Source organism: Amblyomma mixtum, chromosome 3 (assembly GCF_055824585.1).
Source record: "Amblyomma mixtum isolate Tamu chromosome 3, ASM5582458v1, whole genome shotgun sequence".
In the NCBI taxonomy this organism is placed as follows: Eukaryota; Metazoa; Arthropoda; class Arachnida; order Ixodida; family Ixodidae; genus Amblyomma; species Amblyomma mixtum.
The window spans coordinates 208,818,257-208,831,616 of NC_143014.1; the positions used below are offsets into that span (position 1 = coordinate 208,818,257).

A 13,360-nucleotide genomic window follows, 5' to 3' on the forward strand; every position below is an offset into this window, starting at 1 on the left:
ATGTAGAAGAAGGACGTCGGGGACGGCGTCGAGGTCGGCGATGGAGCGGGGCGACCAAGACCAACACGATCTGCGCGATGGCAATCCCACAACCGCTTCTTCTTCATCGGCGTCGAGCCAAGGGGTCCATCTTCTTCTTCACACATTGTACACCTTTTCCAGATGCCAGCGCCAATTAATCCCCTAGCGGCCGGAAGAAAGTCAACTACCGCACGTATCGTTGCCATGGCAACAGTATCGAGATAAAAAAAATATGCATCCGTGTGCTGGATTCAAATTACCGCCGGTGAAAGCATGGTGGCTTTTTTCTCGGTTTCCTAGACAGTAACACCATCGGCGCAGTCTCTCGCGTTGCGAGCATGCCCAAGATTATTTATTTTCGCCTTTCGTCGCCAGGTGCACTAAAATAGTTAAAACTGAAACCAACTGGCGTTCCCTACTCCTGGCACCCCGGCTTTGTTCCTGCCGCCGTTTTCGGCTGCAGCGTTTGTCAGCTAAAAAAAATGATAAACGGGATTCATATGTCAAAAAATGTGCCAATTGCACTCACTGTAAAAGAAAAATCCGTCAAAATGACGGTAAATATCTTGGCAGCTCTATTTCCAAGCATCTAACCCAAAAAAACGACAGCCGGCCGTCATTTTCAAATGACGGTGTTTTTGATCATTTTGACGTCTTGCTTGTCAACTGGGAATACAACTTTGCTGCCGTCAATGTGACGGCCTCACGTCTTTTCATATTACAGTATGGCGTCATTTAAACATCTTTTTGTCAATCTGAAACACGCTTAGGCCGTCATAATGTCGGCCTGAGGCCTTTTCATGTACAGTGGGGCATCACTTCGGGATAACAGACACCATATTTATGTTGCGCGTCATCTTGCAAACAGTGTGCTAAACATTAGAATACAAAGATCAACACATGGTGACCCATGTATAACCGCAATTTACAAGTGAAATTCTTGATGTCTTTCAGTTTTACCTTCCAAGCAATTTCTGTGACGTGCATTTGTTTTAACACCACATGAGGCAAGAATAAAACTATACTCGAATGGCTGGCACATAGTGTTCATTCCCGAAGATATGACAACAAATGATGTACCAGCAGTTGCATCATTTTTTCACATGACCTCACATGTCCCAAAAAACCTTCTACACACCGCAGCAATCAATCGGCTGATGAAACCAAAACAGTAACAGTACAATGAATTATAAACATTTTAGCTGTCATAGCTAAATACCATGTGGTGATCCATTTATTCTAATTTGTTATACATTATTTTAAAGATGAAAACGTGCAAGCAAAAATTTGTCTATACTCCAAATTTTCCTTTGTCAATCTCAAACATATTTAGGTTAATATGACAGCCTGGTGTGTTTTCTGTACAGTCCATCTATAATTCTGTACAGTTACAGTCCATATTTGTGTATATTCCTATGGGCCTAAGCAAAGTCGAGCTGGTGTTCATCGTTCTTGAACCGATCTCAACCATTGTTGCTGTCAGTCATTTGAATTTTTTCTTCCTCCTTGGTCAAGGGTTTCCATAATACTGAAAGTCTACAAGCTCACCTGTATCCTTTGTTAGATTTCAGAAGCTAAAGTTGTTTGGATTATGCAATATCTTATGAAAGATGCTACAAGAATTTATATGTTTTGAAGGCATTTATTGCTCAGAAGTGCTTTGTTAGTTGCCGAAATACAAAAAGAAGCATTAAACTTGCGGCACCGGTGTCGCCTTAGGTGCTTGCTCCCGATAACATGCAAGGACACGGGCATCTGAAAAACAGAACATAACGTATAGCCAGATCAGATACAAGGATGATACAAAAAGAATATGTACAAAATTGTACAATATGAAGCCACGAGAAAAGGACCACACCAAGGCAAAAATAACAAGAAATAATTTTGCTGCCATCACTAAATACATGTAAATGAAATCAAAACATAATTCTCATTTTTATAAAAGAGAGATAACGCATCTGTCCAACTCTCACTTATGACCTGTGTTGCATTATAACTGTCATGCACAACAATGAATTTTAATGTCACTCTTTGCTACGTGATGTGCAAGGCATGGGCTTTGTCAAGTTGCAACGACAGCCTACCACTGAACTATATTGCAGCTTGCGGAAAAATTTTACACTGTCAGTTTGAAAGGTGTACTGTCTTGTTCCCTTATTCCATCGTCCTTTTGTTGTTGCAACCATTCAGCCTATATACACGACGCTACCTTTACGTTTACCACTTGAAAGCAAGTCACTGTACTTTCTCAACTGACTTATCCTGCCTGATCGTCAGGTAAAAGACTAAATTGCTTAAAGTTGCCTTTATTTCCTAAAACTTCAGATATGGTATGGCTGCCTCAAGGGCACATCACATTTCCTCAAGGCAAAGCTTTGATCGGCAGGCAATGGGACATAAACTAAAACTAATTTAGGCAGTCTTAAGAGGGCAGGTCCAGAAGTGGAAGGCATTAGAAGCATCTCTTTCAACTGGACAACTCTCGCATATCAGAAATCAGTTGTGACCATCACAAGGTGTACAACACATGTACTGATAGAGTTGCGCATTGCTTGCTTCAAGTCTGAGCGAGCAGCATAGATGACCAAAAATGTACTGAATTACACAAATAATTATAAAGGGTGTTTTCTTGAATGTCATGAAAACCGAGACATAGAACCAGAAGAAGTCACACACGCACTCTTTTGGCGGCCTTACAAATAATTTATTTTTGGCTCATCCACACACTTGAAGCCATTTTCTCGTGCAAGCGCCCGTGCAAATGAAGAAAATCAAGTCCGATCATCTTTCCATCCCTGGCAAAAGGCGCCACTCCATCTCTATGCTAAGGACAGATGGCTCGCTTATGAAGGACTGCTCATTCTTTTTGATTAAAATGCTTCAAGTGTTCTCGCTCATGCGAGGACTTCCCCCAGCTAGCAATGCTCATGCGGTGAAACAGAGGCAAACATTTGCTGCAGTCTTTCACATGCAAATCTAGGTAGCTCCCTGTGCTCGTAAACAATGTGTTTCCTGAGGCGTTCATTCAGGTGTTGCCCAGTCTGCCCGGTGTTTACTTTCCCACATCACATGGGGATTGAATACACAATTCCCACTGCACACTTTGTGAAATTCCTCTGGTGGTTGGTCTTGCAGGCTTGTTTCCTTTCACAGCCAGAGATGCGGGCACAGAGACCTGACAGCTCATGAGGGGAGGAAAACACCGTGTTGACACCAAATTTTTCAGACACTCTTTTCAGTCCATGGCAAATTTTATGGAAGTACGGGATCACCTCAGTGTTTCTTGTCCCATACTTCCTTAAAAGTTCCCATAGGTTGAAAAGAGTGTCCAAAAATTTTGGTACCAAGTTGGTGTTTTCAGCCCCCTGTAAGCTATCTGGTCCTTGAATGCGCTTCTCCAACTGCGAGGCACCTGCAAGACAAGCCTGCAAGATCAACCACCAAATGGAGTTCACAATGTGTGCAATGGGGATTGTGTACACGATCCTCATGTCCAGTGCGAAAGTATACATCAGGCAGGCTGGGCAATGCCTGAATGAACGTCTCAGGGAACATGGCAGAAAGTTGCAAGCAGGCACAAGTAGCAACCTTTCTTTGCATGTGAAGGACTGTAGCAAATGCTAGCCTCTGTTTCACTGCACAAGCGTTATTAGCAGGGGTAAGTCCAGGCACGCACAGGAACTGCTTGAAGCACTTATCACAAATTATAAAAAACAATGAGTGGTCCTGCATAAGCAACCTCTCTGTCCTTACCACAGAAAAAGAGTGGCACTTTTTATCAGGAATGCAATGACTGCACTTGATTTTTTCATTTGGATACGAGCTTGCAAAAAATAAATCAGCTGTAAGACTGGCGGTAGTTTGTGTACCTTCTCATCGACCTGTGTCTCAGTTTTCGCTGTCTCTTTTTTTTTGTTGGAACACGAAATAAAATGCAACAAATTTTGTAAACATCGTAAGCGATGATGCATGATATGAATAGTGCCAGCTTGCTGTGCTAAGAGCTGCCAAGTTATCAGGTTACTCCCTACTGCTTAAACCAGAAAGAGAATGAAAAAGAAGCTAAGCAGAGGTCAGATAACCTTTTTTGTTTTAAGAAAAAGGACGTGATTTTCAGTCATGCACATTATTTGAATAAATTTTTTACTGGTCCTGACATTCCAACCTTTATCGAAAGGGTCTTTCCCATTATTTCATACTCATTTACCTCTGCAGACGTTCCATTGTGAAGCGGCTGCCGGGCGGATAACAGATGTTGAAACCAAGAAAGGCTCCATGGAGTCCCGCTGCCTTGTACAGACTGGTTTTGGAGATGCACTCCTCTCTGTCGACTGCAAGGGCGAGTAGGTGGACGTCGCCCACACTTGAGCCTGCATGGGAACAAAATTACTAGCACGTAATACTACTGAGTTAAAAGTTGTGTTGTGTAATTTCAAGACTAACTAAGACTACGCATATGGCAAGCTCGGTGCCATAGGAAAAACATCGGAGATTACACTCGGTTCACCCTGAAGGTGACAAAGCAGCGAAGGCCCTCAGCGTGGTGTATCTAGCCTGACATTTTTGCTCGTGAATGTGTATTTCTAGCAAGATGCTGGTTCTAGAAAATCGGGGGCCCGCTTGCACTCAGCTCGCTGCAGGCATACCGAACCTCGAAGTTTTCTGCAGCCAGAGCAGCAGGAACATACAACAACCAGAGGGCCGAGCGCCGCCGTCTCGCACGGCAGCAGCATGAGGAGCCGGGGCAAGTAGAGCCGACCGAAGAGCTGCAGGACAGTTCCGGACAGATGAAATAGGCGCGGCAGAGCGCGCACGTCCCCACAAAAGACGGAGGCAGGCGAACACACCTACTACAGGTAGGAGAAATACGGCCGTGAACACGCAAGCCCATCACGATGCGGGCCGATCGAGCCCCTGTGGCTGTTGTAAATACTGGGGGCAGGCCACGTCCTGAGCAAGACGATGCATGCGTGCTATACTTTTGGAAGAGTAATAATTTTAAAAACAGTGAGGCCGATGTAACTCAAAAGCGGAATATGCACTGCAAGAGCACTATGGGGTGCAAAGCTGTCACACCACATCTTAAAGCAGACCGCACGAAAGCACGACAGCACGTTGTTTACAGCAGCCACAAACGCGCGATCGGCTCGCATCGCAACAAGCTCGCATGTTTCCTTACCTGTGCGTAGAAGCATACAAAGCCACCTCTCTTGTTAGGAAGGAGCTGTCCACATACACGCTGCAAAAAAAAAAGATGAAAAATTAATTTCAACATACTTCGAACTTACATGTAGACTGCTGCTTTGTAGTGCAAACTACATGGTTGCTCTGAAAGGGCTGGTCACGTCCGTGCAGCAATCCTGAGGGAACAAGTGGACAGGCTGTGAGAGTGAGCAACATGCACTTACACTGCAACTAATACATACCTGTTGACACTACGATGTGGCACATTTGCAACAATCAATTGCACGAGCCATCCACAGGCACACTGCAAAGAAAAAAGTGAAAAATGCATTTGGGGAGTTGGAAATTTTAACACTGCGAACTTAATGTAGACTGCTGCTCCGTATTGCAACCTGCTATATACCAGAACAGTAGCACAACAGGCTATTCACGTCATACTGGCAGAAGTTTCATGCAATAGGAAAGGTTACTGCGTGCAGGCAGTACTCTCATGGTTGAACTTGGTATTCCAAAAAGGGATGCTCTGAAAAACAAACCAAAACACAAATAGAATACTTTTACTGAAAGGTTAAGCAAATATTTAAGTGTGAGATACTGTAAGTAAAAACATTAAAGGGCCCCAGAAAGGGGTGTCTGAGGTTGGCAAAAAAATACTTGCATTATGTAGAACATAGGCCACTGAACATTCATGCCGCGTACAATACATCAAAAGCGAGTAGATAATTTATAATACATTCTCAAAAACTGCTCCCGAGCTTAGCGGCGACCAGCGGCGGTGAACTTCCGCCCGAATCTGTACTCATTACGGCATTTTAGTACTCTTTACGTCACCAGTGCAGGGCTATCATTGGTTCGCGGTGCCAACGTGAAATTGCACATTTAACAAACTAAAAGCTCTAGATACTTCACATTCTTACTCTTTACGGAACGATTTCGCATTTCAGCAAGGAGAGTTGTCGTTTATATGCATGTTTACGCGGTTATTGTGTGTTGGGTGTCAGAAATTAGTACTGCACTTCTGGTTTACAATGTTTTCGTCTGCTCGTACTGCTTGTGTCACTCCGCCGGCGCCGCCGTCGAACCGAATTGAGAATCGAGGTGCGATTTGGAGTCACCGCACTACTGATTTCTGTCGCGACCTCCGTCGCATGCGCAATCAAAATGGACCGGCCATGCTGTGTCGGTTGCAAAGCCAGGGTTCGGCAAGATGTTGCCCTTCGGCACTGTCTGCCGAAAGATGGAAGTGAGCGAGCTGTCGTCGTCATCAGGATTAAGCGCCGGATTTCTGAACAGCGTGCCCTTAAAAACTTGGCCAAAGCCGCACCGATCGTCGCTTGTGAACTGCCGCCCCACTACAAGCAGGGACACACGGAGCGGTGAGCATCACTGCGCCGCTCTACCCAAGCTCCGCTCACAACCTCACCGCTCACAACCTCACAACCTCACCGCTCACAACTTCACCGCCATGCAGCAATGCCTGAGCGCTGCTTGGGATGGTGTACAAATATCACAAGGCAAGATCGCCTTGTTATCAGAAATACTGCTCGAGCAGTGGCAAAGCATACCTGCTTATGTTGCGAGCTTTCGGCAACGGCACCGCTCGCGGGCGCTCCGGGCGACGAGCTCTGCTGCTGCCTGGCTGCCGTGGTCGCCGCTAGGCCTGTTGCCTCTTTGGCATCGAAGCCGCAGCAGCCGGCGCTTCGGAAGTCGCCTGAGCTATAACAAAAGGCTTACTCTACACATCGCTTTGAAGTCAACAGCATCATCTCACAATAAAATAATAGTATGGTCACTTTCCGCGACTCCTTCAGCAGCGCAGCGACCGGGCACCAGGCGAGCCGGACCCCACGTCGGGCCAGTGGCAGCTGCGAGACGGTTGTGGCAAGAAATTTGCTCGTATCACAGTCGTTACCTTTACCAGCAGCTCAGTATTGGTCAGCGATCCTCAAAAATGACACATTTTTCATATTTCTCATCCCAGGGTTTATTATTTACGTCAAGAACACACTTTAGCTCGTTTTTATGACGCCGGCAGACCTGGCATGCTTGGCGTACCTCACATTCGCACAAGAAAATACAAAACAGCCATGATACCAGACAGGATGCTTCCTAGATTCGAGCAACGACAATATGCCTGTGCAAAAGTGGATCTTTCGGCAACGACACCGCCTGCGGCAACGCCGCGCGACGAACTGCGCGCTGGTCCCAGGCTGCCCTAGTCGTGCTAGGCCTAGCTGGTTTCGCATCGAAGCAAATAGAAGCCGCAGCTGACGGTGCTTCGGAAGTCGCCTGCGCTTTAATAAAAGTCCTACTATTCACATCGCTTTACTGCGAACTCGCCCCATAATAAAATATATGTTCGATTTCCACGACGCCTTCAGCAACGGAGCTAGCAGACGGCAGGCGAACCGCACCAAGTAGCAGCTGCACCACAGCGGCTGTGGGATGAAATCTGCTTGTATCGCAGTCATCACTTTTGCCAGCAACTCGATATTGGCCAACGATCGTCAGAAATTATGCATTTTTGACATACATCTATCCAAGGGCTAGCTATGGACGAGAACGAACAATACTAGTGCGTTTTTCAGTCGCCGGCGGCCGGCATCAAGGCTTGCAGGCCGGCCTGGCGTGGCTTGGCCCCGAGCGCCATGAGGAGCGTGCTGTACGGCATCACGACGCTGCCGCTCTCCACGCTCGTATTGGCTCCCGCTTCCCGTCGTTGCGTTTTCCGCGTGCGGCTCGTCGTTGACATCCAGGAGGTTGGACGCAGGCAACGAGCTGCAATCGGTCGTTACGACGTCGTTCACAACGGCGTGCCGCAGCGAATCGCACACTTTTCGCACATATGTCCCCGCCTTAAGGCTGAAATCCCATTTCGGCACTCATCCGCAAAAGTCGTTCCTTCAGCTCGGGGTAGTATGAGAGAAGCCGCAGCGACGGTTGCGAGACACAGGTGAACACAGCAGACAGCGGGAAAGCGAGCGAGCGAGCGAAAGAGCCCGTCAACCGGAAGTAAACGAACCGATCTCGTCGACGACGTATTTGTGGGCGGAGCATGGTCCCGGTCTGTAATCTTTAATTTTTTACGGTTCGCTCCGGTGTCCGAGTTGAGAGGGAAAAGGCTGGTAGTCATTTTTAATAGCCATTATCTCTGGTTCCGCACAAGGTAGATCAAAAATTTTTGCAGTAGGATGATAGATTGTTCAGTGTCTATCAATACTTCGACTTCTCTTCACCTACATGGACACCATTTCAGGGACCCTTTAATGAATGACAATATCAAGAGAATTGCGTAATTTTGACCCTTAGTTTCTCCAGCGTTGCTGCCACATACCAATGCAACTCTATGATGAGATAAGGGGTGCACAAGAGTTTACAATGCATATAGCACACACAACAAAATAAAGCTAATAATCTACAATGTCACCGTGCGAACCACGGCTTGCAGAGGTATGTTACCTTCGGGTTGCAAAGGTCTGAAAAAAAAGACACAAAAATACGAGAGCAGGCAACTTTTTTCCCACCGGTTGCATGAGAAAAGATAACACTACATTTATTTTTCCCTGCATATTACTGAAATAGTAATAATGAAGATAAATTTTCAAACAGGCTACGAAGTTAAAAAAAAAAAGACTTGTAAAGGCACGAAGAAAATCGGCATGGGACAATTTGCGGTCAGGAGTGTTAGGGCTGGAAGAATTTGAAAATAGAGAGTTTGACAGCTTTGCACGCATTAAGCAAGAACATTTCATTAGGAAACTTGTGAAGAAGCAGTGAAACATAACAGAGGCTGGTATGTTCCCTTCATCTAATACGAACTTTTGGCACTATAGTAGGATGCAATTCAAGAATGCAGCAGCGAATGCCCCTCAACAAAAGCCCTCCAGCCAATGCCGTCGACTGGTTTTCATGATGTGGCGGTTAATCACATTTCACGGAGGTACATGCCAGCCACCTGGGATTTCAGGTTAAGAGGGCTCACCAGCTACAAGGCAACTCAGATTTGAACTTTTTCTGTCGATAGATGGCAGCATCTGAGTACTCCAAAAAGGAGGGAAGTTCTATTCCCCCTCCAGGTGCGTAAACTACACTGCGACACGAAAGTATTCGTTCTTCTGCATACAAAAAGTAGAGCCCAGAACTTTCTGCAGGTATGCGGCCAAGGTTCCGGGGACCGAAGCACAAAAAAGTTAACCCCTCTCAAGCCATTGAGCACAGAAGGATGTGGGGGTCATACAATGGACCATTTCCCAGTAACCCACCAATTTAGCATTTCCGGTTTGGGTCGCCTAAACTTCCTTCAGTCTTTTCTGCGAAAATTCTTTTACAATGGTAAGGTGTGGTGACTGATTTCGCCTGAGCAGACAGGTTTGGTCGGTTAAAATGGTGGAAGAGAGGCTTGGTGCATCCGCAGGACATTACCCGGAAAAGGTTCCATTGTGTTGAACACCTACGTAGTCAGTCTCTAAATAAAAGGAAAGAAAGGAGCTCCTAGCACAAGGCCTTATGACTGGTTTTCTTCCCATTCGCGCGTAGCCTTCCTTAAATAGCTACAGAAGCATGTCCTCGGTTGTAGTGACAGTGTGTAGCTTACTTTGCCTAGTATCGTACGAGCCTTCCCAGCGCTGAACACCCATCTTCCGCTTCTCGGCACCAACAAGGCACCAAGCAAATCAAAGTTGGATGAAACTTAAAAGGACGAGAAGTGTGGTTTGCAAAAGCACCGAGGACGTCCTGTAGCTATGCATGGTGACTGAACGCAAACTTTGGCATTGCATAAACGAGTTCTTGATTAGCTCTGTTTACATGAACTAATAACGCCAGGTTGAGTCGGGGGTCGGGCTGAGCAAAGTCAACCCAACTCGACCAACGCGTATTTACATGAACTCGATTTTAGCTAGTCGAGACAGGTTCATCAGCAGCGACACCAAGCGTCGAGCACCGCATTGCGAGCGAGCAGTGGTAGCATCCAAGATTGAGGCACACCACCGCTGCTTGGGAGGTGCAACGGCGCAAGTCAAAAACAAGTTTGCATTCATCCTCTCCCCTCCGTTTTTCGGCCCGGCAGCGTTTACAGGTACATCGGGGCAGGGTAGAGTTGAGTCAACCTACCCCTTGCGGCAGAGTTTACTGGTCCCGACCCCTTGACTCTCGACTCGGCGCGTTCACGTAAACCCAGTAACCCGTTTTTGACCCGACTCACGTGTGTTTTGGTGCGAACAATGCCTTACTATGTATGCTGCGGGGAGAGGGGGGGTGCTTTTAGGTGTGGCCTTGCATCCCGCTTCCTTTTCGCACCACAAGCTCCAGAAAAAAAGAAAAGCAGAAATCCTTTCGAAATACAGCCCAAGGAAGAAAAAAGGAAAGAAAGAAATCAAATTCGTCCAGGTTCTAAGAAAAAAGTGTGCACAAACACAGACAAGCAAGAAGTTGGTGGTAGAGTGTAGTAGCGACAAAATAATTTGTCGCCAGGTGGAGCCATGTCGCACTAGTAAAATTTTAGCGCGAAATTCAAATCCCCGCAGAAAATACATACACAACTTTCAGAGCCTGTAAAACGCAAACACTAGATTCGATACGGATAAAAATTGCAGCTTAACAATCACGAAAGAAAAAGGGAGGAAATGTTGCAGACGAAATTTTGATATTTGGCTTAGTTTTTTCCCGAGATGACATGAAAGTTCGACATATCTAAAAGCACCATTTTTCTGGAACTTTGCGTCTAATTGGTAAAAAAATTGAACTTAAACAATAAAACCTGTCCACAGCATTTCCTCTATTCACTAAAGAAGAAAACGCTGCCATGAACCTCATGAAAATCGAGCCATATTTAGACACGGTATAGCTTCTGAAAGTTTCCATGTATTTCCTATGAACACTGCCACTGGTGAACCCTTTTAAGGAAATAACTACGACGTCTGAGAACTGGTCAATGCCACTGGATGGAAGGCATTCGCCACTGCATTCTTGAGTTCTGTCAAATTATAAAAGCCATTCATGTATTCAGAGGTGATGGGCAGGTGTGTAAGGAGTGCAGTGTTCCTCAGACTGCACATATATTTCATTATGACTGTCTCTGCAACAAATAGTTCAAGGTTAGGCATCTGTAGCTACGAGAACAAGTTTAAATCTTGCACAACTCTTATGTAGTAACCAACGGAGGTGAAAATATTTCTTGAAATGCAATTTATTTTGCTTAAAAACACTGCAAACATAAAAGAAGAGATACACCCCACTGCAAACAGCTTTGTGCCAGCGTATGAACAATGTGTTTGCAGTGCAAGACACTACAGCTACTCCCACAGGCAATCACATCCATACTGAATGTCTAAAAAATTCAAATGTGAGAATAGGAATCCTTAACACACACCTGCAAGCTACCTGATGACTTAGTGGTTAACACAAGGCTCAGTAAAGAAAAGTTTGTGGGATGCGGATTTCCAGAAAAATATTTATTTTTACATTGCCTCACTAGGCAGTCAGCTGAAACTTAACCTGCTCTGGCTAACTGCACAGTACAGAAATTTTCCCCAAGAACTCGCATCCCGAAAACTTTTATCCACCACTGTACAAGTACACTGCAGTATAGCCAGATGCCCTCTACTGCACAGAGCAAAGAAAAAGAAAGTATCAATAATATGAAAAGATGAAATTTGCACCATAGTTAAAACTTACCTGTAAGCTGCTGCTGTACTCTAAGGTAACATAGGTCATAGGTCAGTCACATCCATACTGCATGGCCAAGGAAACAAAATATGAGAGAGCAACCTGTACTGCACTTTTTCAACATAACGTAGACGTCATGATGCAGCAAAACATGGCCTTTGTTGAAACAAGCCCGCTCACAAGGTTCGCTGATGAAGCACCCAGCTGGCACTAACAACAAATGTGATGATCCACAGCTCCACAGGAGTAAGGAAGAGAGGTCTGCTCACAATCCAGGGATATGTATCTCTAGGTGTGCCATATATGGACCTGCTACCTTGCTCAGCACTGAGCCTTATGAGCATGAACATGTTTGACAAAGCTACACCAATGCACTGCATGGCCTCATTGCAGTTAGTACGCAGCGATAATAGGTGAATAACGTGTGACTGAAGTTCGGAAATTTAACAGAACACTTCAGTTTTCAAAACAATGCTACTGCACAGCGCAAATTACTGTGCTGTAGATGGCTGGAAACATCCATTTGACAAGCCTAATGTTGAAACAAGTCGATAAGCTGTGAAGGTAGGCGAATTTTACATTATTTTCAACCTACCTGCACTTTCCATGGCATGGCATGGCATAACTTAGGCACCAATACACTCCGCACGCGGGCCACAAACACACCACAAAGACAATAAGAAAATAAGAAATCAGTCGCGAATCACTGCAAAACACACATAGCCCCGACATTATCCTTTTCGTGCGTTCTGTTTTATTGCTATTAAGAACTTACGTAAAACTGCCTTAAGATCCACACCATGCACGTGTACACCTCGTCTCAGTTTTTTTCGTAGTGTAGAACGAGTGAGGCGCGATGCACTGGCTTACGGAGCTTCGCGACAGGCTCGCGAACGCGGGCAAACACGTTTGCGGCAGCTATCGCATCGTACTTGTAACTTCCACAGCACTTTGCTCATCCCACGGCAACATCATCAAAGTAATCTTCAAGCACAGTTACTTACTTGCAAGTTATAACACGCCGTTTCTTTCATCCGAGGCAACAAAGAGTCAGGTGCAGTACGACGTCGGGGCTATTTCACGACAGCTTCGGGTGCAGAAGGTCTTGTCAAGCGCATAGGTGATTGATCACATTTATAGCACAGCCAAGCAACCGCAGAACAAACAAATCGCATACTGTAGCAAAAATAAAGGTCGAAAGAAGCACGATGCCACAAAAACTACGCAAAGATCGCGCTGTTGTGCACCGTGCAGCCTGCGACGGAACTGGTGGCTGACGGATTGGATTGGATCGACTTTAAGGCCTGTCGTTCTGCCGCTGCTTCTGGTAGGAGTTTAGTTTTCATGGAAGGCAGCATGCCTCGGTTACAGTGAAAATATTCTAGTTCACTGTACCTCGGTTACCTCAGCGGAATGCTGGAAGAGAAAAGGGCATTGATCGCAGAAAGTCACGCAATTAGTTTAATTCAGGTTCTTTCATATCAGCACC

General features: G+C 45.7%; 1 protein-coding gene across 10 annotated transcripts; it reads right to left on the reverse strand.

Moving 5' to 3' along the window:
* Window positions 1–1,643: 1,643 nt before the first annotated feature.
* On the reverse strand, window positions 1,644–13,139 carry LOC149353488 (uncharacterized). 10 transcript variants are annotated; one of them, XM_089582594.1, is made up of 9 exons: window positions 12,876–13,139; window positions 11,882–11,937; window positions 6,977–7,072; window positions 6,771–6,921; window positions 5,448–5,509; window positions 5,201–5,260; window positions 4,673–4,787; window positions 4,229–4,391; window positions 1,644–1,776 (listed from the first exon to the last, which is right to left on the reverse strand). In XM_089582594.1, exons 2-9 carry the CDS (start codon window positions 11,917–11,919, stop codon window positions 1,712–1,714), a joined length of 750 nt encoding a protein of 249 aa, XP_089438720.1. In that variant the 5' UTR covers window positions 11,920–11,937; window positions 12,876–13,139; the 3' UTR covers window positions 1,644–1,711. The 10 variants fall into 10 exon arrangements, 5 of the variants coding, with proteins under 5 accessions (XP_089438720.1, XP_089438722.1, XP_089438723.1 ...); XM_089582596.1 differs by adding an exon at window positions 5,341–5,381 and having other exon boundaries at window positions 4,668–4,787; window positions 6,771–7,983; window positions 11,881–11,937; window positions 12,052–13,139; XM_089582597.1 differs by adding an exon at window positions 5,341–5,381 and having other exon boundaries at window positions 4,668–4,787; window positions 5,644–7,983; window positions 11,881–11,937; window positions 12,052–13,139.
* Window positions 13,140–13,360: the final 221 nt, after the last annotated feature.